The sequence below is a fragment of the Hyperolius riggenbachi genome, chromosome 3 (genome assembly GCF_040937935.1).
Source record: "Hyperolius riggenbachi isolate aHypRig1 chromosome 3, aHypRig1.pri, whole genome shotgun sequence".
NCBI lineage: Eukaryota > Metazoa > Chordata > Amphibia > Anura > Hyperoliidae > Hyperolius > Hyperolius riggenbachi.
The window spans coordinates 139,164,356-139,191,438 of record NC_090648.1 but is presented as its reverse complement, the minus strand read 5'-3'; the positions used below and the strand labels follow the sequence as shown (position 1 = coordinate 139,191,438).

At 44.8% G+C, this 27,083-nt stretch overlaps 1 protein-coding gene across 2 annotated transcripts in view; it reads right to left on the bottom strand.

The window, feature by feature from the left end:
- GOLM2 (golgi membrane protein 2) overlaps nt 1-27,083 on the bottom strand; it is a 98,413-nt gene that overhangs the window by 16,205 nt on the left and 55,125 nt on the right. For both annotated transcript variants that reach the window (XM_068274981.1, XM_068274979.1), the window contains exons 2-8: nt 19,957-20,011; nt 11,882-11,984; nt 11,712-11,793; nt 9,895-10,015; nt 7,699-7,782; nt 7,527-7,625; nt 3,204-3,338 (exon numbers count right to left, since the gene is read on the bottom strand). In XM_068274981.1, coding sequence (XP_068131082.1) covers nt 3,204-3,338; nt 7,527-7,625; nt 7,699-7,782; nt 9,895-10,015; nt 11,712-11,793; nt 11,882-11,984; nt 19,957-20,011 — 679 coding nt within the window. The remainder of the gene's footprint in view (nt 1-3,203; nt 3,339-7,526; nt 7,626-7,698; nt 7,783-9,894; nt 10,016-11,711; nt 11,794-11,881; nt 11,985-19,956; nt 20,012-27,083) is intronic.

Below are 27,083 nucleotides of genomic sequence, written 5' to 3'. Positions count from 1 at the left end.
TGCCCCAGGATCATACAGCTGTGTCTCAAGAAGCCACTAGATGGCATCAGATATGAGACAGCGATTGCCACACAGGAAGAATCCCTGATCATTGCACCGCTGACACATTGCATGCATGCTCTGCTCTACAAGCCAGGGGACATGGGTAACCTTGAGCAGTGCACTCTGCACACCATGTTGCAGGGGATGGAGGGCACGGACACAGCAGGGCGCAAGCTGGTAAGAGCAGGATCCCTAGTGCACAATCCTTATGCTCCTCTGCCATTAACAAAACCTGCTCCACCATCTGTTTTGCTCCACTGACTCTCATATAAGCCGAGGAGGTAACTTTTCAGGACATTTTTATGCTAAAAAATAGGCTTATACTCGAGTATACACAGTACGCGTTTCTGAATCTGAGCTTCGGCTTAAAGGCGACATTCCCAATAGGAGAAATCACCACTAAAAGCAACTGCCAGCTACCACTGCATTATATCGCATTGTTTCACCAGATCTTTTCAGGTTTAGCAAAGATAAGACAGAATGCATTTAAATGGACTTTTCACTGGAAAAAAAAAATCTGTTTTAACACACTTTTAAAAATCACTTTTAATACATGCATCAATGCTGAAATTATAAAGCAGCATTTATTGCCACTGCTGCTTTATAAATAAGCCTATGAAGTTACTATATGGCTACTTCCTCCACAGCTGTGAAACACCTAATGTTTGTCCTCTACATACCACAGCAAAGGAAAAATGCCATTCGCTTTACCCATTGCCCATTAAATGTCACAATGTGAAAATTATAGCACAAGAAACAAGGAAGAATATCAGGCCCTATCACACTGAAGATCATTTTTCGCGTGTATATTAAAAAAAACTTTCACTGACTTGCATTAAAATTATGGTAAAAATCGCAGGAAAACAGCTGCAATATCTATTTTAACGCAAGTCAATAGAAGAATTAAAAAAAATGAAACGTCCGAAAAACATTCTCCGGTGTGTCTACAGATCAGTGAGACAAGTAGTAAAAGTAAGCACAACTAGACAATTTGAATTTGTTGGGTAAATACTTTCATGTATAAAAAAACTAGTTTCCTAAAGAATTCCTCATCTCTTTTACAGAACAAACTATAAAAAGCAATCTTGTATTGGACCACAGCACATCTAGCCAATAGCAACAACCCTTTTTATGCACAGCCATACCACCTGTCACTAACGGGGCTCCCTAGAAAATCCCCAAATTATTCTGGACTTCCTAGTAGAACAGTTCAGCCACACTCCTCCCACCTATGTTTTCTCCCCCATCCATATCCGGGCCCTTGTGGGTTAATCTAAACACCAATACAGAAACCAGGAAGTAATTATATGTGAGAGAAAGGCTGGTCCTAGAAGATTTTTATTTGACTTTAGGTTCATGTTGTGACCCACAAGAACCCAGTTAGTGGGAACAGGCATCCCTGCTGAGGTAGTAAGGTCGCATGTTATGCAATCTTACCACTGGTTAAGATTACAGAAATTGGCTAGGCCCTAGGGGACCATGATACTTTCAGATGTAGTATCAGCTACCAGTAAACATGGTCTGAGGGAAGTAGCATTGCTGACCTGTTTCTTTAAATGCTAGCTGTCTGCCTGTCTTTGACTTTAATGCTTTGATCACTGAGCCAGGAAATATTTTTAAATCCCTGACCTGAAACATGCATTGCATCACTGACCTGGAACATGCAAGCAACCAGCAAAGTGAACAGCTGGTCTGTATGTGATTCCAAGTAAGTAAAAGCAGTCTCCTCTGTACATGGATTATTTTAGCTGCTTGCCGTAGTAAGAAAATCCAACCACAAGGTGGTGATGTGGAGCTATTCTAAAAATTCTTTGTCTACTTGTCACTTCCACTTGGCTCTGCAGAAGTGAGGCTGAATTCTGTATACATATCGGAACAGGTGCGTTACAGAGATTGGGAATAGCACCATAAACAAAGCATGAACTAGATTTTAATTCCAGTTCCTGAACACGGTCACAGCCTAACATCAATTTACTACACAAATCTAATTATCTCAAGAGCTACACAGAATCGTGAGGCAGAAGAGGCACTAAATAAGCAGAGCTGGAGAGCAAATGTTAAATTGCACATAATTTAATAGATTGTTCCACTTATTCCATGAGTGTATATACAGCAATATAATTTACATGGCATGATATGATATGCAAATAATGAAATGATTACTTGTCAGACTCAGGGAAGCCCACAAGTGATATTCTACTTTCTCTTAAAAGGAACTCAAGGCGAGAGTTATATGGAGGCTGCCATATTTATTTCCTTTTAAACAATACCAGTTGCCTGGCAGCCCTGCTGATCCCTTTGGCTGTAGTAGTAGCTGAATCACACACCTGAAACAAGCATGTAGCTAATGTTGTCAAACATCTGAGCTGCATGCTTGTTCAGGGTCTATGGCTTTAAGTATTAGAGGCAGAGGATCAGCAGGATAGCCAGATAATGTACAAATACTGTATTTCAGCCTCCATAGGTCTCTCCTTCCATGTAAAAAACATATTTGCATCCATATTAGGGTTTGTCGCAGTGTAAAATTGTCTATACTGTAAATTGCTTTTTTCCTATATCGCTCTCACAGTAATTATTAATCTGACAGTTTTGATTGATTTCGGACCACCGGTAGTACATATCCTAATGGGGGGATTCTTAAGTTCCCTTTATTCTTCTTAAAACCACTCTCTGGAAAGGACCTGTATAGAGATGGTGGCCAACTTATCTGCCTGTACACTATTCCATAGCTGAACTCCACCACTGCAAACCAGGGAATGCTTTTGAAAAATAAATAAATAAATAAATAAAAGATTTCCTGAGAACCCCCCATGAGGAAATGGTCTAGTCCCAAACCTGTTAGCGCGGTCAGATTAATCCTAAAAAAAACAAAACAAAACAACAACAGATACATAGTTAAAAAAAAAAAAAGTAATTTACAGTACATTGTACATCTGCTATGTACTGTATGTGTACACACACATTTTAAATGTTACACTTTATGGCGATAGTGGTCCATTAACAATGCTTGTGAATGAGGTTTGAGATTTAGGAATACTTGTGAACATTTACAATACAAGAATCAATGGTAAGACTTCAGCACCGCTTTTAGAAACCTTGTAATAACTTTACAAATGAGTGTCATTATCCATAATGAGATTAATGAGGTGAGTTAGCCTTACTTTGCTTCATGTTGGGAAAAATCATAGACTTGGCCTCTTTAAGGACTGGCTTCCCAGGGAGCTGACCCAGATGCACAGCATTGTCTTCTGAAGGTGAAGCCGGCTCCTTTTTGGCTCCGGGAGGAAGGTACTTAACTAGGGAAAACCAGGAAGGACACATGATAAATCGCTGTTACGGTGTAACTGTCTGGCATAAAATCAATTTATATCTGGTAAACAAGTAATAAAAAATGCTAAACAGCTTTTTTTTTCCTGTTGATAAATGATTCTACAGTTCACCTGACTTATTTGGTACATTGCCACACAAAGGAAGTAGCAGAGATTGCTGTGTTCTCTATTTTTTGCTTCTTTACTTTCCTCTCAGACTTAACTAATGTGGCCTGATTGGCTGATGCCTCTTTCCCTCTCGTTTTCCCCTCCCACACACAGTTCCTCTCTGATTGGCCAATATTTCTCATGCTGAGACAATGCACCTTCTATTGCAGAGCTGGGTGGGAGTGCCTGAAGAGTGGGAGGAGAGCGGGCAATGCATATACAATCAGGCAGAGGAGAGTAAGGTGGGAAATTACATCAGGATTGGCTTTAAGATAGACACAGTTAAAATGGAGAATCCTAAGAAGGATTTTCTTTTTTTTTTTTTTTTTTTTTACTATAGAAGAATCACTAAACTCAAAATGTGGACAGTGCAATACATACAGTATGTTATGTAAGTAGAGCAAGTATTTATCTACTTATAGATTATTTTTTTTCTGAGATACTATGGCTGACAGCTCCTCTTTAACACTGCCAATTGAGGGCAGAGACACACTGCAGAGCGCTTTTCAATCAGTTTTCATTCCTTAAAGAGAACCAGAGATGAAGCAACCTCATGTATTTTACCTTATAAATCAGTGGGAACATGACAGTAAACACCTAATCTGCTCTTTGTTACATTGTTCTCTGTTTAATTTGCCTGTTATCACCTCTAAGATAAGAATCCCGACTAAGCAGTCGGTCTGGCTTTGCTACAGAATAATTATAGCTGAGACTGTGTTCTTTGCTGTCTTCAAGTCCAAGCCTGCCCCCTGCTGGCTTTGCTCAGGAATCATTATAGCTGAGTCATTATAGCAAAGCCAGAATCAATGCTCAGTCCGGGATTCTTATCTCAGCTAGATAACAGACACTTTTAGCAGTGAGGATGGAACAGAGAGCATGGTAAATGTTTTCTCTAATGTTCCCACTGATTTCTATGGTATACTATTTCTATTTCTATACACAAATGTGCTTCGTCTCTGGTTCACTTTAAAAACACGCTCCCATTGATTGGCATTAAAATGGCAGCAAAAAAACTTTAATACAAGTTGAATGGGAGAATGGTGTTTAAAAACAAAATGGATCAAAAAGCGCTCAGCAGTGTCAGTTCTGCGGTAGGACTAACAGACTACAAAGCTAGTTTCTGCTGATACGACTGTTACCATAGCAACCACTAAAAACAGGCCGAGTCACACCACTGTTTTAGTCTGCAGTTTAACACACCCATCATAACACTAAAACCTCAGGGTGGGTCTAATATAAATAACTTCCTAAAAGCACTGGTCACAAGGAAGCGTTGCAGTGCAGCACATTTTACAGTTCTCATGTAGCATTTCAGCACATAAGCTAATAGGTCTATGGCAGTGATCTGCAAACTTGGCTCTGCAGCTGTTAAGGATCTACAAGTCCCACAATACATTTGCCATTATGAATCAAGACTGTGGCAGTCAGACCCCTGCAAGGCATTGTGGGACTTTTAGTTCATTAACCACCCTGGCGTTCAATTTCTCCGTACGGTTACATTACGAGACTTGGTGACGTCACCAAGTCTCGTAACTGAGCTGTACAGAGAACGAGACATCAGAGATGGAGGAGGGGGTGCGCCACAGCCGTCGCTGGAGAAAGCCCTCGGGTGAGTACATCTATTTACTCAACGGGCTGAGACGGGGGGGCATCCACACAGGCGCCATAGAAGGGGGATCCCCCCGCCCGCACAGAGGGGGATCCCCGCACGCATAGCCACCATTGAAGGGGAATCCCCCCGCCCGCACAGAGGGGGATCCCCCGCTTGCACAGCCACCATTGAAGGTGGAATCCCCCCACCCGCACAGAGGGGGATCCCCCGCTCGCACATTCTCCGCATACAAGGGGGAACCCCCGCACATTCTCTGCCCCGCTGGCTGCCCAGGGATTCCCTAGGGTGGCTGGATGCTTGTTCTGCACACTGTGGGTAGCACAGATTGCTACCCACAGCGTGCAGTCAGGCATCCAGCCATCCTGGGGAATCCCTCTGATGAGAAAAAAAATGCAGCCGGCGGGGCAGAGAAACAGGAAATCTCCCTGTCGGCATGGACGAGCCCAGCTCGTCATTACCGTTTTTTGCAAGTTTTTGCTGGACGAACTCAGCCCGTCCATACCGCCAGGGAGGTTCACAGCTGGAGAGCCAAGTTTGCAGATTACTGGTCTATGGGACTGATCAGCAATGTGCATGGTTATCTGTACATTTGCAGTTTCATGGGCGTCTGAACACTGGGGATTGTCAGAAATGCAGATTTCTGATGCTGCGGAAATTCTGATTTCCACCAATGCCGATTACAGATTCTGCAGATTTCCAATTTTCGAGGAGTTTTGTTTTTAATTTTTTTATTTTTATGAAGGCAATGTTCTCCCCAAGCTCTTTCATCCGGGTGCTCCATCCAGCTAGTTTTGGCGAGTACCCGGCTGTCATCGACTCACCTCCTCCTCTGCTGCAAGCATAGCAGTGCAGAGAAGTGGCCCTACATTCTCTCATGCCACCCGGCTGGAAAAAATTTCTGGGGAGAACACTGGCAGAATTTTATGGTAATGCGGTAATCGGAATACCGTGGACATTTTAGGAATACTTGGTAGTACCAGAGTCTTGTGATTGTTCTAAAATGACTGATTTTTACTGAAAGTTCTGCATTCTCTGATTGATCCAAAAATTACAGAGTTGCGGTAAATCGGATCTCCATGGAAATCCAATTTTCGATCGGAAATGCGGAAATTTCAATCCTGTGGAATCCGAATGAGCATCCCTACCGAACACACACACAAATAACATTATCTGTCAACAATACAATATTTTTCTCAGAATGGATCATTCGATCAGATTTATAGGATTGAACTAGCTGATGGACCGGCATTGCCCAGGTATGCATTTGGCTGGTGTTGGCTCCGCCCACTTTTTCTAACCCTAACACACAATTACTCAATGACCTAGTTTGTGAGCTTTGCAGTCTTTAGCATCAATAATTTGCATTGAAATGAAACAAATCTGATTGGCTGTTTGTGGCTCCACCCCCTTTTCTGAATTTGAACCCAATGACCAACTGAACCAGGTTTGAGGCTTGGGCCATTAACAGTGCAAAAATGGCAACAATTAAATATTCCCTTTGAAAATCAATAGGTGAATTTGTTTATTGGCTTTTAAGTAGGCTCCACCCACTTTTCTGAATATTAATCCCAGTCACCAACTGTGCAAGGTTTGAGAACCCTGCCATTATCAGTGTAAGAATGGCTGAAGTTTACATTTTCCCAGCGAAATTTGTATTTGTCTCCGCCCATTTTTTTGGTTATGGGGATAAAAAGTATCCTATTATGTTATTCCAGGTAATGTACTATGTGTGCGCCAAATTTCATTAAAATCCGTTCAGCCATTGTTGTGTGATTGAGTAACAAACATCCAAACTTTCGCATTTATAATATTAGTGAGATTGTACAGAAAACCACATAGGATGTGGAGAAAATTGATGTGAAACGATTCTATGGTCAATTGGCATACAGAATTTTGTCGATCGGAATGCTGGATCAATCATCTCTGAAGAAGTGCCCTAATCGGCTCATTTATGGGATCAATTAATAATTACCTTCCGATTACTTCTAATCTCACAAATCTGATTGAATGATCACATTGAGGAAAATATGGTACCGTCAAGGTGCCCAACAATAATACAATCTTGATTGTATAAGATCATCAAATCTATGTAGCGGAAGGGTAAACTGAGTGAATATACGTTGAATGGAAACTTTAGGTATTCTTATATTACGTAGAAGTGGTAAGATTGTACAATCAAGATTGCATTATTAATGGGCACCTTTAAGGTTGCCATGCAATGTTGATTGTTTAATCTTACCACTTCTATTTAGCATAGGGGCCAAGAGATTACAAATAGGTTGTTAAGTTTTCTAAATGGATGTGCTAAAATTGCTCAGCAAGAGGGGGAAAAAAAAAAAAAAAAAGCGAATACTTGACTGAATTCTCAAGGAATCCGATCCGAAGATGAGATGTACCTTGTGCATTGGTTATGGCATCTGGCTGCAAGGAAGGCTGCTTCTCAATCTCAGTCATTTCATGTGTAGCAGCACCAACGTTCACCTTCTTCTTATCAGCTAAACAAAGGACATGCGATGATTAATGGCATCACAAAGCAAACATCACAATGAACATCTTCGCTAGGCTCACCAGTAGGGGAAACGTTTGGCTTATCTGGCTCGCTGTCTTCTATCTCCGGCATTCCTGCATCACCAGCACCAGCCTTTGGAGCATCTAAGGAGAAAACAGCAGCTTTGAAGAAAAAAGGAAGCCATGTGTAGAGCAATGTAGTAATTTCCTTGGTGTAGAAAAACGAGTAAAAGAAAAAAATATCATTTCAATGGTACCTCATACACGGTACAATAAAACTAATTTGATTTACATGTATGGGCACCTTAAAGGGAACCAGAGCTAACCTAAAGAAAAGATTCTATACATCCCTGGGGCTTCCTCCAGCCCCATATGCGCTGATCGATCCCACGCCGCCATCCACCGCTGCCCGCATCTAGGAGAACCGGCTCCCGTCAGTGACGTCATCGGAGCCGCGCTACGCAGGAGAAGTGCGCCCTCTACGTACCTCTCCATAGACTGCTGCAGAGATACGCAAAGAGTGCACCTCTGCTACGCTAGACTGGCTCCGACTGGCGGCAGAGCGGGGTCTCCGTTCTCCTAGATGCGGGCAGCGGTGGATGGCGTCGTGGGAGCGATCGGTGCGCATGGGGCTGGAGGAAGCCCCAGGTATGTATAGAATCTTTTTTTTAGGTTAGCTCTGGTTCTCTTTAAGGCTGACCATACACATGGAGTATATTCAATGGCATGAGAGTTTCCACCCAGGAAATTAAAAATGTTGTTTCTAAAGATTTAACATTGATTGAGCAGTCTCAGGCCGGACACACACCGGAGAGCATGTTTCAGGTCATTTTTGGTTTTTAAAAACGCACCCATTGACTTGCATTAAAATTGCGGTAAGTTCACAATTATTTTCCACAATTGGGGTTATACTGGCACAACTTTACCATGATTTTAATGCATTCAATGGAAGCCCCCCCCCCCCCACTACTCTTCTTGCATACAGGTAGTATTCAGCATACATACTGCCGCACACACAAATACTGCACAATAGCGCTCCTGGGCTCTGCAGGATTTTACATCAATCCCACCAGTTGATCACTAAGCAGGGTTAAGGGCCTGTCTCCACTTGTCAATTTTTCTGTCCAAACACGAAGAATCCAGCGCAGGATATTTGGGTGCATAGGAATTACGGCTATAGCGGTGCACAGTGAGTAACTTCAGCGCCGTCAGAAGATGGAGCTGCAGTTACTTTTAATACACTGTAATTCGGCCACCAGCAATAGCTGGAAGCCTAATTACATCATTCCCCCATCATCCACGTGGACCTGGAGAGGGAATAGTAATTAACGTGACCGGGACTTGTGCAGGAGCAGGGTGAGCCGTATATCGGCTGTATCCTGTGCCCAAGTCTCCCGGCAACTATTTCCTTTGAACACTTTCTGTGCGTCAGTTTTTCTGCATGAGTTGTCTGGCAGTTTTGCATTGCTTTTAAATGTTTTTCTGCATGTGAAAGATGCATTCTAGTGTAAACTAGCCCATTGAGTAACATTGGCTGCAGTTTCCCAGTGCAGAAAATACACACAAAAACTTGTGAGTTGAGACAGACCCTAAGCAATAATAACAAGTAAGGTATTCACTTCAGTTGTCAAATTATACACAGTGGTATTTTTTTATTTTTAACAAAAAAGCTTCAGAAGCTTGAAATAGACAGTTTAAATCACAGCAGGTCTCCTTTTAGGCTTACCTGTTATACAGCCACCGGGTGAGTTGGGCGCAGGGCGTGGAATTGACCCGATTCAACCTTTTTAGTACTGCTATATCATCTCCCATGCGCTTCCATACTGGAGTAGTAATGATCAGTAATAAGGTGGCTACTAATGATACAATTTGCTAAAAAAAATTTATGAACGATTCTTCATATGAAAGATCGGAAATTATTATTTAGTGGTCCCAAACGATCATTTCCGTTCTTTCATACGAAGAATAGTTCGTAAACGTTTGATCAGCAAATTGTAGTGGCCACCTATAGAATACTGTCAGTAGATGAAGCACGTTACAGAAATAGGTCTGAAAATTATCATTGAAAAATAAGCAGACTTCTAATGGCCACTCTTCTGTTTTTGAAGCACTTTCATCACTAGAACAACTGACGAAACAACGTCTAGCACAGGAAAGGCGTCCAGCCCTTCTCTGGACATCCTCCAGCACTGTTCAAGCACACCGGAATGGAATAGGCTAGGAGAATACCGACACAGGCAATGACCTGTTCCTTACCTCTGTCATAGTGTACACGGTTACTGGGGTCTTCTTCATGTATGTCTTTTGTTGCAGTGGCCGCTAGGAGTACCTTGTTCTCAGGCTGAGCATCTGCCATTTGGTTTATAGATAGTTCCTCCTAAATAGACCAGTTTAAAAGTTTTACATATTAGGCACAGTTTTACATAGAACAGCTGCCTAACCAAGTTTATTCATTACTGCCCAAATGCCACTTTCTTGAATGAAATTAACCTGTAATTAGGAATTTGGTTTAAAACTTTGTGACTTTAATTAAATAGACTCAGAGATGAATTGAGATAATAGATTTATACATACCTGGGGCTTCCTCCAGGCCCATCTGCATGGATCGTTTCCACGCCGCCGTCCTCAGCCTTCTAGATCGCCAGTACCGGGTCTCGTAACTTCAGCCAGTCAGGGCCAGTCGTCGCAAGCGCAATACGCTCCCTCTGTACTGCGCAGGCACATGTGTAAGGCAGGCACCGGAGAGATGGAGGGAGTCACTGCGCATGCGTAAAACTGGCTGTGACAGGTCGAAGTTATGAGACCCGGTACCGGCGGTCCAGAAGGCTGTGGACAGTGGCGTGGAGGCGATTCATGCGGATCGGCCTGGAGTAAGTCACAGGTATGTATACATTTATTATCTTAATACATCTGAGTCTCAGCTGAAGTAAATACCTGGCTTTACTGGTAGGGATGCTGCATCAATATGCTGTTAAAAACAAAAAGGACAGGGCACAGAAGGACTGGCAGATGGCCACCCAATTTAACCAACTGATAGATCCCTCTCTGATCGGCATTTAATCAGTGAGCCATTGCATATCAATTTAACGGATTAACATGAAATCTATTAAAAGTCAATAGTATCTCACGTCCCACAGAGCTAGTGATGGGGCCCTCTGGCTACACCATTCCCCCGAGTCCCTGCAGAGCATTAGCGAAGCAGAGTACACTTACACAAGTACTCCGTGACTCATCGGTGTTGGGCATGTGTCTACATGCCGCCGGGTCACAAGGTAAGAGTACCACGAGATGACGGAAGCACGCAGAAGATAGGGTGCCGGCTGGGCAGGTGAGTATACTCCTCTGTGCCAATACTCTGCATGGGCCCCGGGGAGCAGCATTAGCTGAGGGGACACCTTGGGGGCCCGTCACCAGCTCTAGGGAATAAATGTTGCTCGGCATACGTATTAACACGCCCCCATCCCCTTTCAACCACACACACACAAAAAAAAGTCCTGTCCGATCAATAACGATGCATTTGGCCACAAATTGATCTAAATTATGGTCAGGCGGCCATGTTCAATCTTTGGCAGAGTTGTGGTACCCATTTATATGGATGGCTTTCCAATCTATGCAATGATCATCTGTGATCAATCAACCACTGGCACAACAAACAGCTTCACCCATTGTCTTATGGTGAGCTGTGGTGCAGGTGCTGAATTTGAAATATCACCATAAGGATGCACTTTTGTGATAGGTTATGAAGCAGGGGGAAGATGGGAGAGTCTCCCCCACCTAACACAAAGGAGGGACCACCTGCCCCCCCACCTAACACAAATAAGGGTCCCTATGACACCATACTTCAGAGGTGAGACCCATCAGAAAGTACCTGGTCTATCAGAGCCCTGCCACAGGTTAAACTACAGACTGGACTGCATCAACTATAAATTATTTTTACAAAAAAAAAAGGGTTCTATTTCCAAACCCTGAGATGTAATTTTACAAGATGCAGGTAGCATTCTATTAGCTACTAACTAAAAGATGCCAGCATTGCAGAACATTTACATGTTGAGAAATCTCAAAATGGGCCTCACCTTATCCTTGTTCACCAGCTGGAGTTTAATGCTTTCTTCATATTCAAGCTTCTGATCTGCCAGCTGTTTTGCACACTGTTGACTAATAAGACCATCAGAAGATTAGTGGCTTCTATACAGCATAAAGTAACCGTGTCTAATGCAGCTGTCCATAAAGATTAAGCCCCCACCTCTCTTCCTTCATTGCTTTCTGCAGCAAGGTGTTATTGTTCTTGTACTCATGCAGCTGATCCTCCTGCCGCAGGAACTCTTGGTGTAACTCATTTAGCTGTTCTGCAAAAACACACACAGGCAATGCTTCAGTGCTGAAAACCAACAAAGCTGGGGCTACAAGCCTTGGGCTATATAGAACATTTGTTGATAGGTAGCTCGTCAACTGACATTAGTCCCATGAAAGTTTAGCAAATAAGTATAATAATGGGTAAAGCATTCCAATTATTTTCTAAGGAGTAGAAAGATTAGCAAAAGACTGATAACATCCTGGTGCTGGTCCCCCCCCCCTCCTCCCCATCAGCTTCAGCACTAATCATCAAGCTGCTCGGTTTCATTTGAACCATAGCTATATATAAAGTATAGCTTTCATGACTTATATTAGTGTGACAACCCCAAGTACAGATCTTGGCTATTAAGCCATTTAGCATTTTATGTAGCTCTTCATGAACTTGAACCACTTGAGGACCGTAGGCTTTACCCCCTTTAAAGAGAACCCGAGGTGTGTTTAAAGAATGTTATCTGCATACAGAGGCTGGATCTGCCTATACAGCCCAGCCTCTGTTGCTATCCCAAACCCCACTAAGGTCCCCCTGCACTCTGCAATCCCTCATAAATCACAGCCACGCTGTGAGGCTGTGTTTACATCTGTAGTGTCAGTCTCAGCTGCTCCCCCACCTCCTGCATAGCTCCGGTCCCTGCCCCCGTCCCTTCCCTCCAATCAGCAGGGAGGGAAGGGATGCAGGCGGGGACTGGAGTTCTGCAGGAGGCGGGGAGAGCAGAAGACTGACACTATAGAGATAAACAGAGCCAGCTCTGACAAGCAGTTTGTCAGCAGCTTGGCTGTGATTTATGAGGGATTGCAGAGTGCAGGGGGACCTTAGGGGGGTTTGGGATAGCAACAGAGGCTGGGCTGTATAGGCAGATCCAGCCTCTGTATGCAGATAATATTCTTCAAACCCACCTCGGGTTCTCTTTAAGGACCAGACCCTTTTTTTCCCCATTCAGACCACTGCAGTTTTCACGGTTTATTGCTCGCTCATACAACCTACCACCTAAATGAATTTAGGCTCCTTTTCTTGTCACTAATAAAAGCTTTCTTTTGGTGCTATTTGATTGCGTCTGTGACTTTTACTTTTTATTATATTCATCAAAAAAGACACGAATTTTGTAAAAAAAAAAAAATGATTTTTTTAACTTTCTGTGCTGACATTTTTCAAATAAAGTAAAATTTCTGTATACATGCAGCACGAAAAATGTGGACAAACATGTTTTTAATAAAAAAACAACCCATTCAGCCTATATTTATTGGTTTGGGTAAAAGTTATAGCGTTTACAAACTATGGTGCAAAAAGTGAATTTTCCCATTTTCAAGCACCTCTGACTATTCTGACCCCCTGTCATGTTTCATGAGGGGCTAGAATTCCAGGATAGTATAAATACCCCCCAAATGACCCCATTTTGGAAAGAAGACATCCCAAAGTATTCACTAAGAGGCATAGTAAGTTCATAGAAGATATTTTTTGTCACAAGTTAGCGGAAAATGACAGTTTGTGACAAGAAAAAAAAAAAAAAAAAAAAAAAAGTTTCCATTTCTGCTAACTTGTGACAAAAAAAAAAAAATGAAATCTGCCACGGACTCACTATGCTCCTCTCTGAATACCTTGAAGTGTCTACTTTCCAAAATGGGGTAATTTGTGGGGTGTGTTTACTGTCCTGGCATTTTGGGGGGTGCCTAATTGTAAGCACCCCTGTAAAGCCTAAAGGTACTCATTGGACTTTGGGCCCCTTAGCGCAGTTAGGCTGCAAAAAAGTGCCACACATGTGGTATTGCCGTACTCAGTAGTATAATGTGTTTTGGGGTGCATTTTTACACATACCCATGCTGGGTGGGAGAAATATCTCTGTAAATGACAATTGTTTGATTTTATTTACACACAATTGTCCATTTACAGAGATATTTCTCCCACTCAGCATGGGTATGTGTAAAAATACACCCCAAAACACATTATACTACTTCTCCTGAGTACGGCGATACCACATGTGTGGCACTTTTTTGCACCCTAACTGCGCTAAGGGGCCCAAAGTCCAATGAGTACCTTTAGGATTTCACAGGTCATTTTGCGACATTTGGTTTCAAGACTACTCCTCACGGTTTAGGGCCCCTAAAATGCCAGGGTAGTATAGGAACCCCACTAATGACCCCATTTTAGAAAGAAGACACCCCAAGGTATTCCGTTAGGAGTGTGGTGAGTTCATAGAAGATTTTATTTTTTGTCACAAGTTAGCGGAAATTGATTTTAATTGTTTTTTTTTTCACAAAGTGTCATTTTCCGCTAAGTTGTGACAAAAAATAAAATCTTCTATGAACTCACCATACTCCTAACGGAATACCTTGGGGTGTCTTCTTTCTAAAATGGGGTCATTTGTGGGGTTCCTATACTGCCCTGGCATTTTAGGGGCCCTAAACTGTGAGGAGTAGTCTTGAAACCAAATGTCGCAAAATGACCTGTGAAATCCTAAAGGTACTCATTGGACTTTGGGCCCCTTAACGCACTTAGGGTGTAAAAAAGTGCCACACGTGGTACCGCCGTACTCAGGAGAAGTAGTATAATGTGTTTTGGGGTGTATTTTTACACATACCCATGCTGGGTGGGAGAAATATCTCTGTAAATAGACAATTGTGTGTAATTAAAATCAAACAATTGTCATTTACAGAGATATTTCTCCCACCCAGCATGGGTATGTGTAAAAATACACCCCAAAACACATTATACTACTTCTTCTGAGTACAGCGATACTACATGTGTGACACTTTTTATTTTTTGTCACAAGTTAGTGAAAAATGACACTGTGAAAAAAAAAATAATAAAAATCAATTTCCGCTAACTTTTGTCAAAAAATAAAATCTTCTATGAACTCGTCATACACCTACAGAATACCTTGGGGTGTCTTTTTTCTAAAATGGGGTCACTTGTGGGGTTCCTATACCGCCCTGGCATTTTACGGGCCCAAAACCGTGAGTAGTCTGGAAACCAAATGTCTCAAAACGACTGTTCAGGGGTATAAGCATCTGCAAATTTTGATGACAGGTGGTCTATGAGGGGGCGAATTTTGTGGAACCGGTCATAAGCAGGGTGGCCTTTTAGATGACAGGTTGTATTGGGCCTGATCTGATGGATAGGAGTGCTAGGGGGGGTGACAGGAGGTGATTGATGGGTGTTTCAAGGTGTGATTAGAGGGGGGAATAGATGCAAGCAATGCACTGGCGAGGTGATCAGGGCTGGGGTCTGAGGGCGTTCTGAAGGTGTGGGCGGGTGATTGAGTGCCCTAGGGGCAGATAGGAGTCTAATCTGATGGGTAGCAGTGACAGGGGGTGATTGATGGGTGGCAGTGACAGGGGGTGATTGATAGGTGATCAGTGGGTCATTACAGGGAAGAACAGATGTAAATAATGCACTGGCGAATTGATAAGGGGGGGTCTGAGGGCAATCTGAGCGTGTAGGCGGGTGATTGGGTGCCCGCAAGGGGCAGATTAGGGTCTGATCTGATGGGTAACAGTGACAGGTGGTGATTGATGGGTGATTGATGGGTAATTAGTGGGTGTTTAGGGTAGAAAACAGACGTAGACAATGCACTTGGGAGGTGATCTGACGTCGGATCTGCGGGCGATCTATTGGTGTGGGTGGGTGATCAGATTGCCCGCAAGGGGCAGGTTAGGGGCTGATTGATGGGTGGCAGTGACAGGGGGTGATTGATGGGTGATCAGTGGGTTATTACAGGGGGGTAAGAGGCATACAGTACACAGGGGGGGGTGATCAGGAGGGAGCAGGGGGCAGTTTAGGGCATAAAAAAAAAGAATAGCGTTTACAGATAGTGACAGGGAGTTATTGATGGGTGATTAGGGGGGTGATTGGGTGCAAACAGTGTTCTGGGGGGTGGGCCTGAAGGCAGGGGTGGGAGATCAGGGGGGCTGTGGGCAAAAAAAAAAAAGAAATGTGTTGTGTATACTTACTACTGCTTCCTCCTCGCTGGTGGTCTCTGGAACAATAAGACCACGAGGCGAGAAGGAAGCGTGTATAAAGCACTTTGTTTACTTAGCAAAGTGCTTTATACACTTAATTTCGCTTGATTGCGGATTTCCGCCGCCTGCCGGCGCTGCTAATTGGCCGGGGACTGGAGTCTAAGTCCCCGGCCATCGATCTCCGGCGGAGGATCGTGTCATGGATGACGCGATCGCTCCGCCCATGCCCATACAAGGACCGCCGCCTCTGTGCATGCGGCGGTCCTTGCGGGATCCACTTTCCAGCCGCCCCTGTGCAGTGGGCGGTCGTTAAGTGGTTAAACAGTGAAACGACTATAAGGGCTCATTCACACTAGGGGCGTTTGAGATTTTTTTTTAAGCGCTGGCGATTTTCAAAAACGCCCTGAAAGCGCTTGTGCAATGATTGTCTATGACAAAGTTCACATCTGAGTGGTTTGTTTCCGATCCGCTCAGATAAGCATTGCATGGGCCATTTTTGAGACGATTCCGCTTCAATGGAAGGTATAGGAAAAATGCAAAACGCTCACAAAATCGCTTTGCGCAGCGATTGCATGAGCGTTTGTAAGAACAAATACACTGTATTTATTCTTTTCTTGGTCAAAGAGTTCACTTCCTGACTTGCACCAGGGAGTGAATTAAAAAACTGCTTGGAAAAAGCACTTTAACAAAACCGCATTGCCCACCTAAGCACCGGGAGAGGAGAAAAAACCACCCGCCTCTAAAAAAGCCCAGACGCAGACAGACACGCAAGCAGAACGCAATGGGAACGAGGCCTAAATGCACATATTTTAAGGACAACTGTAATGAGAGGGATAACTTTATTATTAATTAGTATTTATATTGTACAGCGCCACGGAATATGTTGGCACTTTATAAATTAATAATAATTTATATAGCGCCAACATCTTCCGCAGCGCTGTACATAGTATATATTGTCTTGTCACTAACTGTCCCTCAGAGGAGCTCACAATCTAGTCCCTACCATAGTCCAATGTCCTATGTGTATGTATCGTGTAGTGTATGTGTTGTATTCTAGCAGGGCTGTGGAGTCGGTCCAAAAATCCACCGACTCCGACTCCTCAGTTTAGGATTCCACCGACTCCGACTCCACGACTCCTCTAATTTGCATATTACAATTTTGTTGATTAAAAGTATGTAACATGAAATTCGTCTCATAACTGCCAACGCTTAGGAATTTTACAAGACAACTGAAGTGAGAAGGATATGTAGACTACTATATTTATTCCCTTTAGACTAAAACTAGTCCTTGGTAAGAGTACTTGTAAAAGGTACAAACTGGAACAAAGAACATCTATCAGGCCCTAGGCAATGTAAGTGTGGGTACATGTAAGAATGATGTGCAGGTACTCTGCAGGGGAATGAGGAGATTGTAAACAGACAACACCTCTGTGTTCAATGTGCACAGCATTCTCAGTGGATTCCCTGCAGCTCTGTGGGGAGTGTATATGTAGAGTATAGTACTACTGTGTAACAAAGTAAACCTGAGACAGATGAAGTTAAAGTTTTATACATACCTGGGGTAACCTCCAGCCCCCCTTCAGGCTAATCAGTCCCTTGTTGTCCTCCTCCACCACCTGGATCTTCTGCTATGAGTCCAGGTACTTGAGCCAGTCAGGCGTAGTGCGCATGCACACACTCCGCCGCCAGGAGCATACTACACCTGTGCAGCACTATTGCGCAGGTGCAGAATGTTCCTGGCTGTGGGAGCGGCATGCGGCCGGACAGCGCTGACTGACTGAATTACCGGGACTCATAGCAGAAGATCCGGGTGGTGGAGGACAGTGAGGGACTGATTAGCCTGAAGGGGGCTGGAGGAAGCCCCAGGTATGTATAAAACTTTACTTTTCATCCGTCTCAGTTACCCTTTAATTTGTAGTCACCAAACCAAATTTTAATAACATATCAAATTATTTTATTTCATCAGCAAAGGGAGTGCATACATTTGCATAAATCAGCATCAATGCAGAATTATTTCCATCTCGTTGACCATCTCTATTAGTGACATAGCTACACATCAGGCTTTATTCTTACAGCATAGATGTTATTTAGTATATATAAGAGATTCCTGTGTACACATCATATATACAGTCACAATCAGATATGTATATCTGACCTTAAAAATACGTGGACTGCTTTATTGAAGCAGCACAAGTAACTAATTTTGATTGGTTTATTTCATTTTTGTATACTAAGCACAGCTATTACTGTATATAAACTGTATATATACATTATTTTTAATGACTATTATCTGAGAAATAGAACATTTTATCATATTTTCTATTTTAATTACAGTTACAAATTCATTAGGAGTCGGAGTCGGTGCATTTTTTCCCGACTCCGACTCCAGGCACCCAAAATTGCCCGACTCCACAGCCCTGTATTCTAGGGCCAATTTTTTAGGGGGAAGCCAATTAATCTGTATGTTTTTTTGGGGTGTGGGAGGAAACTGGAGTATCCGGAGAAAACCCACAGAGACACACAGTTGCCTGCGCAGTAGAGCGGATCTGACTGGGATCGGCTATTTCCGCCTGATCCAGAGCCGAGAGCCTCTACTGCGTCAGAGCCGGGGAAGGTAAGTATTGCAGGCGCTACTGCGCCACAGCCTGACAAATCGTCGGCTGTGGCTTCGGAGGGGGCCAGCGAGACCACTGTGGGACGGAGGAGGACAGGGGAAGCCTCGATAAGATCCAGAGTCTTCCCCCTCCTGAGGCAAGTAACCCCAGGGGAACTTTTTTTTTGTTACAGGGTCTCTTTAAAGGGATACTGTAGGGGGGGTCGGGGGAAAATGAGCTGAACTTACCCGGGGCTTGTAATGGTCCCCCGCAGACATCCTGTGTTGGCGCAGCCACTCCCCAATGCTCCGGCCCCGCCTCCGGTTCACTTCTGGAATTTCTGACTTTAAAGTCAGAAAACCACTGCGCCTGCGTTGCCGTGTCCTCGCTCCCGCTGATGTCACCAGGAGTGTACTGCGCAGACACAGACCATACTGGGCCTATGCTGTGCGCTCTTGATGACATTAGCCGGATCGAGGACACGGCAACGCAGGCGCAGTGGTTTTCTGACTTTAAAGTCAGAAATTCCAGAAGTGAACCGGAGGCGGGGCCAGAGCATCGGTGAGCGGCTGCGCGGGCACAGGATGTCTGCGGGGGACCATTAGAAGCCCTGGGTAAGTTCAGCTCATTTTCCCCCGACCCCCCTACAGTATCCCTTTAAGCAATACCAGTTGCCTGGCTGTCCTGCTGATCCCCTGCCTCTAATACTTTTAGCCATAGACCTTGCACAAGCATGCAGCATATCAGTTATTAACATTACGGTCAGATCTGAAGATTAGCTGCATGCTTGTTTCTGGTGTAATTCCGACACTACTACAGCCAAATAGATCAGCAGGGCTGCCAGGCAACTGGCAATGTTAAAAAGGAAATAAAATATGGCAGCCTCCATATTCTTCTCAATACAGTTGTCCATTAACAACTGAAGGGCAGTGTTCATGAACACAGTGGGGGCTGAAAGTTGATGGTTGAAATGCTTATGAAATGTAGTTGTGTCCACTCAAAATGTTCAAGGATGCATACAGCACTGTTCAAGTGTAACTACGTGCCAAACTGAGATGGGTCAATTGGGCGCCTGCGATTTAAGCGCTGCCTTGGGACATAATGCAAATTACAGCTATAGCAGTGCACATAGTATAATTTTGGTGCCGGCAATAGATGGAGCCCAAATTACGATACAGAGTAATTTAAGCACAGGCAATATAGCCGCAGGCTGAAATACACGTCCAAGTGAATAGTTACATTGTTAGTAGGGGAATAGTTTAGAATAGGGCAGGAGTTTAGCTACATCGGGGAGAGGCATCTTTCCACTTCACCCTGCGCTTGGTGTATATCATACCTAAGCACTTGGGAGAATAGCTCATTCTTAGATCTGACAGTCGTGTATGTGTGCATGCGTGAGATTGTGTGTTGTTCTTACCCTTTAAACGACTTATTTCTGCCATCTGTTGTGACACATTCGTGAGCAGCTTCTCCTGAAAACAAGGCAGAAACATGGACATAGTTAGACCATGGCTGGCTCACCATTCAGGCTCTGCCTGCTTCTGTTTATGAATACAACTCACTTGTTCAGCTCAGATTAATTCATCTGTTAACAAAGGGAAGCGCAATGGTCTTACAAAAGCTTATTACACCACACAGTACCCTTCCAACTGCCTCACATTACATTCAGCAACTTGCCAAGGCTTCAAATTGTATCCTATAAAGTTCTATCCGAAGCCGCTGATCACTTTAACAAGCATCTGAGCACAAGCCTTTAAAACTGGAGCACAGGCATTAAAAGCAGTCATCTAGCAGCTGGATCACAGGGCGACATGACAGCCTAGTAGGTGTACAACAGAGATGATGAATGGGATGCTTATTTTCTAAGTGTAGTTATAACTGGTGTATAGCAAGCCTAGAATTTGCATATTCAGCAGTGTTGCATTGTAGGAGACCACAGTCGCTCACTTAATGCTGAATTATCGTAAATACCTTCCATTTTACGAAACTCTCGCAAACCACATTCATTTTTTAGTAGGAGGGCTTTTTGGTCTCTTTTAGTCCCCTATATTTTACAAGCAGTTTTGGGTCACCCCGAGCTGCTTGGGTACTCTGCTCTGTTCCAGTCCCTACCCATAGAGCCATATCAATCCCTGCCATGCACTGACGAGGCCCAACCGTCTGAAACAGTCTGTCGGCCTTTTGGCTAAGATCAAGTGTAGTATCTGTTTTTGAGGTTTTTGGGGGGACCTGGAGGGATGGCACTGTGGCAGGGTGCCCCTTCTTGTCGTAACTCCCCAGAGGCTGATGGAATGGATCTATACCATGGTCGAAGCTGAAAGGCTGAGGGCTTTGCTTAGGCGTACTGCCCTTGGAAGTGGCGCTCCAGGTGCACCTGAAAAAACCTGGGATGTGGCAGATCCCAGGCGGAAGTAGGGTGCTTTGGTCTGTACTGCCCATATGCATAGCCGACTAACGCAGCTCCCCAGCCTTTTGGCTAGGGAGAGTGCAGAATTTTTATCACTCTGGCCGCAAGGCCGGGGCCAGCTTGCTGGCACTGGGGACTTCGGTTCCCACTCGGCTCCCTCTCGGGGGAGCCACCCGGACCATGTGGGATGCCACATGGCCAGGCCCTGTGGGTAACCACAGGGCACGTCGGAGTCCTCCAATCCTTCGGGTGTCGGAGGACTCCACCAGGGTCCTCCAACCCCTCGGGTGTTGGAGGATGCCAAGTACCCCCTGCGCCGATGGCAAAGGGGGATAAGTTCCCTTCTGGGAACACCGGAAGGGCCCCTTGCTGTATTGTGGGGCCCGTGGCTACTCATGCACGTTTTGTGGGGGTGCTTTAGGGCACTCACGCTTTTTCCGTGCATGGGGCATGCAACAGGAGACAAGAAAGCTTTAAAAAAAAAATTAAAAAAATCTGTGTCTGCATGTTGGGGTTGAAGTGGCCATGTACATTTTAGAAGCTATAGGTTTGCTATATACCAACAGTTCTGGAGGCTAGCCTTGTTTCTGGGGCACAAAGATAATTTGCATATTCAGTAGTGATGCATTGTGGGAGACCACAGTCGCTCACTTAAAGCTGAATTATCTGTTTAAGAAGGCAAACTACACTGAGCGATGCATTTTAGTAGGAGGGCTTTTAGGTCTCTTTAGACCCCTATGCTTTCCTAGCAGTTTTGGGTCACCCCGAGCTGCTTGGTTACTCTGTTATTTTCCAAATTAAATGAAAATATAGTGCGTATAGCTAGTCAGTTTGTGACGTTTTCAGTTATGAGGGTGGATACGCACATTCAGCTTTTCACAGTGCATGTGGATAAAGTGTAAGTTTTGGGGCCACACTTGTAAAGTGCATGTGATTTTGCACAATGTGAAATTGTACATAATGATTTTCAATGGTGACCCCACACAAAATTGCAACACGCATACAATTCCCATAGACTGCTAGAAGGTGCTGGCATTCTATGGTGGCCGATGTGTGCATGCAAAATACGAAGTCACCGCCAGAAGTTTCCGCATATGGCCTCTCCCTAACATTCTGATGGCCCTCAGTGTACTTATATGCACTACTTTTCTACTCTGTTTCAGAATCTCATTGATCATCACTACTGTACAAGGGTTAGTAATACTCCATGTTGGGTATCCCTTAGCATAGGACTATCCAACTTGCGGCCCGGGGGCTGGACGTGTCCCCTAAGCCACACTCGCTATTTTTGTGTCGGGCCCCCTCCTCTGGCAGGCCCACCATGTTTGCGCTTGGCTCTGCCCCAATGCCAGGACATCGATGCTTTTCCAACTCCAGCTGAAAAATCTGGTGCTAGGACACAACCTCTGCCCATGAAGTTGGACAGCACTGCCTTAGCGGACTCCCATCAGGTTTCCCTGCTGTGATCCATAGTGGGATGTGTGAAGCTTGTACTACCCTCCGTCCTCATAGGACAGCACACACCGCTTGGCAAGGAGCATGGCTGCACATATCTGTGTGGCGATTGCATGTAAAATAGGAAACATTTCAGATGACAAATAAGCAGAGTGTGTATGCAGCATTAGAGTAGAAACTTGAGCTGGTCCCTGAGGAGGCTGCAGAAGCTTGAGCTGGTCCCTGAGGAGGTTGCAGAAACTTGAGCTGGTCCCTGAGAAGGTTGCAGAAGCTTGAGCTGGTCCCTGAGGAGGTTGCAGAAGCTTGAGCTGGTCCCTGAGGAGGTTGCAGAAGCTTGAGCTGGTCCCTGAGGAGGTTGCAGAAGCTTGAGCTGGTCCCTGAGGAGGTTGCAGAAGCTTGAGCTGGTCCCTGAGGAGGTTGCAGAAGCTTGAGCTGGTCCCTGAGGAGGTTGCAGAAGCTTGAGCTGGTCCCTGAGGAGGTTGCAGAAGCTTGAGCTGGTCCCCGAGGAGGTTGCAGAAGCTTGAGCTGGTCCCCGAGGAGGTTGCAGAAGCTTGAGCTGGTCCCTGAGGAGGTTGCAGAAGCTTGAGCTGGTCCCTGAGGAGGTTGCAGAAGCTTGACCTGGTCCCTGAGGAGGTTGCAGAAGCTTGAGCTGGTCCCTGGGGAGGTTGCAGAAGCTTGAGCTGGTCCCTGGGGAGGTTGCAGAAGCTTGACCTGGTCCCTGAGGAGGTTGCAGAAGCTTGAGCTGGTCCCTGGGGAGGTTGCAGAAGCTTGAGCTGGTCCCTGGGGAGGTTGCAGAAGCTTGAGCTGGTCCCTGGGGAGGTTGTATAACCATTCACACGGCATACAGGCATGTAGATATGGGCGTGAGACAAACCACACAGCACTGCCAAAGGAAAACACACATTTTATGCAGCTGTAAAACTACAGCAATAAACCCTTGAGTTATTTCTTCTGTGCCAGTTAAATATATTTTAATCTATCTGTAGAAGGCCGTATACAAGTACAAGGAATGTCGCCCAGCAGATGAGTGGCGCTGCAGGGCCGAAGTCAACAGACGCGTCACTAGCCTGCAGGCTGGCAACATGTTGTTGCTGTAAGGAAAGAGGGGGGTAGAGGGCCAACTGAGCGGAGCGGGTGTGACAAGCATGGAGAAGAATCTTCTCAGCCTTAGGCTCTGTACACACATCCAATTTTAATCTGCAGTCGTGCAAGTTGATCGGCCGGATGGATCAGAAAAACCGTGTAAACAGTTAGCATTCAGTTTAGAGGCGGTGGGGGCGAGTTCCCTGGGGCTTGCCCGCACTTCCCTCTGGGTATCGCATGGTGGTTTGGGGGCAAAAGCTAGTGAGAGAGACCTGGGGCCCCCGGCTGTCGTGCGGACGAGTGTTTGTGATTTTACATTGTTTTGTTTTTTTTGCAGCTTCCAGGTTGCGGTTGACAGGTGAGTGGTTACGGAGGGGGCCATGTGGGAGATGTGCCTACATGGGGCCCTGTAAACGATGCAATCCATGATTGCATCCAACCGAAGACTCCCACCTGAATGCTAATTTATGCAATTCCTGCTAGATTTGGTACAGCAGGCAAAGGGTGTATAACAGTACACCTGATTGGCTGACTGGCGTCTGCTGACCAGATAGAGGCAGGAAATTGCTCTAGCTGGAAGTTAGCGATTGAACTTGGTCTGTTTACACGGTTTGCAACAAACACAGACGACAATCAGGCAATTTGCTTAAGCGTGTGTACGGGCCTTAAAGGAATACTTAAGCCAAACAAAAAAAAACAAACAAAAAAAATGATATTTACTCACCCGGGGCATCCCTCAGCCCCCTGAAGCTGGATGGTGCCCTCTCAGCCCCGCTCCGATCGTCCTGTCCCCGCCGGCGGCTACTTCCGGGTTTGGCGACAGCCACCGACAGGCTGGGAACGCGGCTGATTCTCCGCGTTCCCAGCCGCTATATCACCCTCTCTGCTGCTATAGGTATATATATATATATATATATATATATATATATATATATATATATATATATATATATATATATATATATATATATATATATATATATACATACATACATACATACATACACAGTGTTCTCCCTAGAGCCAATTAGCGGGGCGCTCCGCCCACCTGAAATTCCTCACCGCCCGGCTGCCAATCAGCCGCCATCCGCAGCAGAACTGCTTCTGCAGGCAGCCCGCTGTCGCTCATGGACGCTATACCCGCTCTACGCCTCAATTACTGTCTGTGGGTGGTAAGGAGGGAGGGACAGGGGAAGTACTGTATGACGTTGTGTCATGCAGCTCAGGAGACTCTGCCTCTCACTACCCTGTTGGCCAGTCACATTACAGCTTCACCAGTGGGGGGCGTGCCCTGTCGCGTGGGTCAGAGCTAATGTGCTACTGGCTGCTATCGATGCTTCAAGCCGCGCTGGGTCTGTGTGTTTTCCTGGCTGTAAAAGCGGTGCGAGAGGGGAGAAAACAAGGATGCTTTCCCGAGGGGCTCCTTAGAGTGATCTTATCAGTCATCCACTGGCATGCTGGCCTCTTGTTTTCAAAGTAAACATCGGAGAATGCTAGACAGACAATGGGTGAAGGACTCTCCCCTCACGCTGTACACTTAACTTACTTCCCACGTGTCTGTCCAGAAATCAAACAGCGAGGTGAGAAATCAGGGCAGGGGGGGGGGGGGGGGGGGGGGGGGAGTGAGCTGGGGGATACAGCTGCTGCTGACCTGTAAAAATCTATTTACACTGTTACACAGCTCATTGTGCTTTCCCCAGCCAAGCTGTCTGCCAAGCTGATACACACACACACACACACACACACACACACACACACACACACACACACACACACACACACACACACACACACACACACACACACACACACACACACACACACACACACACACACACACACACACACACACACACACACACACACACACACACACACACACACACACACACACACACACACACACACACACACACACACACACACACACACACACACCTGCATCTTAATAACAATCATCTGGTACAGCAGGCATTGGTTATGATCTCAGTCCAAAAGGTCCATATCCACATAAAAATTAAACAGCATGAGATTACGTAATGATCATTTAATGGAGATTCGTTATACAAGTTTCAGATGGCTTACGAACCGTGGTGCTCACTTTTTTTTTTAAAGGACCGTTCTGATGGATCACAATGGAAATGATCGTTCAAACGAAACAATAATTTCTACTAAAGTCATTAGACTTTAGCAAAACATGGTTTCATTTGAACTATTGCTTACGTACTGTTGGTCACATAACTCCGCTTCCAATGTTCAAAGATAGATCATAGAACGATTGTTCATAATGGAATTCCGTGATCTATCTTTTCGTGGGTACTCAGTTTTAGTCTTAAATTGCTACGACCTGTACAAATTTCCAGCTGTAGCTGCTAATCGCAGCTTTCAACATAGGTGACTATGTTGGGACCCAAAATAAATTTGCCGATTCGATGTGACCCTGCCTTTCCACCCAGCATGACCTTTCTTCACCACCCGGCTACTTTTTCATGCCACCCGGCTGGAAAAAAATTCTGGGGAGAACACTGATACATACATACATACATACATACATACATACATACATACATACATACATACATACATATATATATACATACACACACACACATACAAAGAAGGGATCTTGCAGGCACCACCAATGTATTCACAGCTTCTTTTATTGATCACATCAGACTTATGCAGAAGATACAACATAAGTCTGATGTGATCAATAAAAGAAGCTGTGAATACATTGGTGGTGCCTGCAAGATCCCTTCTTTGCATGTGACGGCTCTGGTGGTGTGGAGGGCCGACTGCTTGGGCACACCGTATTCTATACACGGGTGCTGTCTCAAACCTGAATTCGATCCCTGAGAGATATAGATATAGATATAGATATAGATATAGATATATATATATATATATATATATATATATATATATATATATATATATATATGCTATAGCAGCGTAGAGTGTGATATAGCGGCTGGGAACGTGGAGAATCAGCCGCGTTTCGAGCCTGTCGCCGAACCCGGAAGTAGCCACCGGCGGGGACAGGACGATCGGAGCGGGGCTGCGAGGGCACCATCCACCTTCAGGGGGCTGGGGGGTGCCCCGGGTGAGTAAATATTTTTTTTGTTTGGCTTAAGTATTCCTTTAAGAGGCCTTCATTCTCATGTAGAAGATAAAAAGCTGCTGGCAAACTAGGCTAAATAGCTCCCAGAGATATAAGCATCCAGTCTGTGATCTAGGCAGGGCTTACTTGCCAAAAATCGTGTGCGAATTGCAAATTTGTTCAACTATGTTCTCTGCACACATACCATGAAAGACAATGGAGATTTGCGCTACTGTTAACTAAAAAATTTTGCATGTACAAAAAAGCACATTTTGCAGCATAAATTCACACGCCGCATACAAATTCTCTTTGACTTTCATTATTTGCTCTAAAAATGCAAACCTATGCACAAAGTGTTTGAAAATTTGCATACAAAAACCATTGGCTGTTTCCACACTCATAAGTGTGAAACCTGCCTTAGCGTTGGTCCACACTAGGTCCGGAAACGTATCCGTGGCTGCGTTTTTCAAACCTGATGAAAAACGGAGTCCCGGATGCT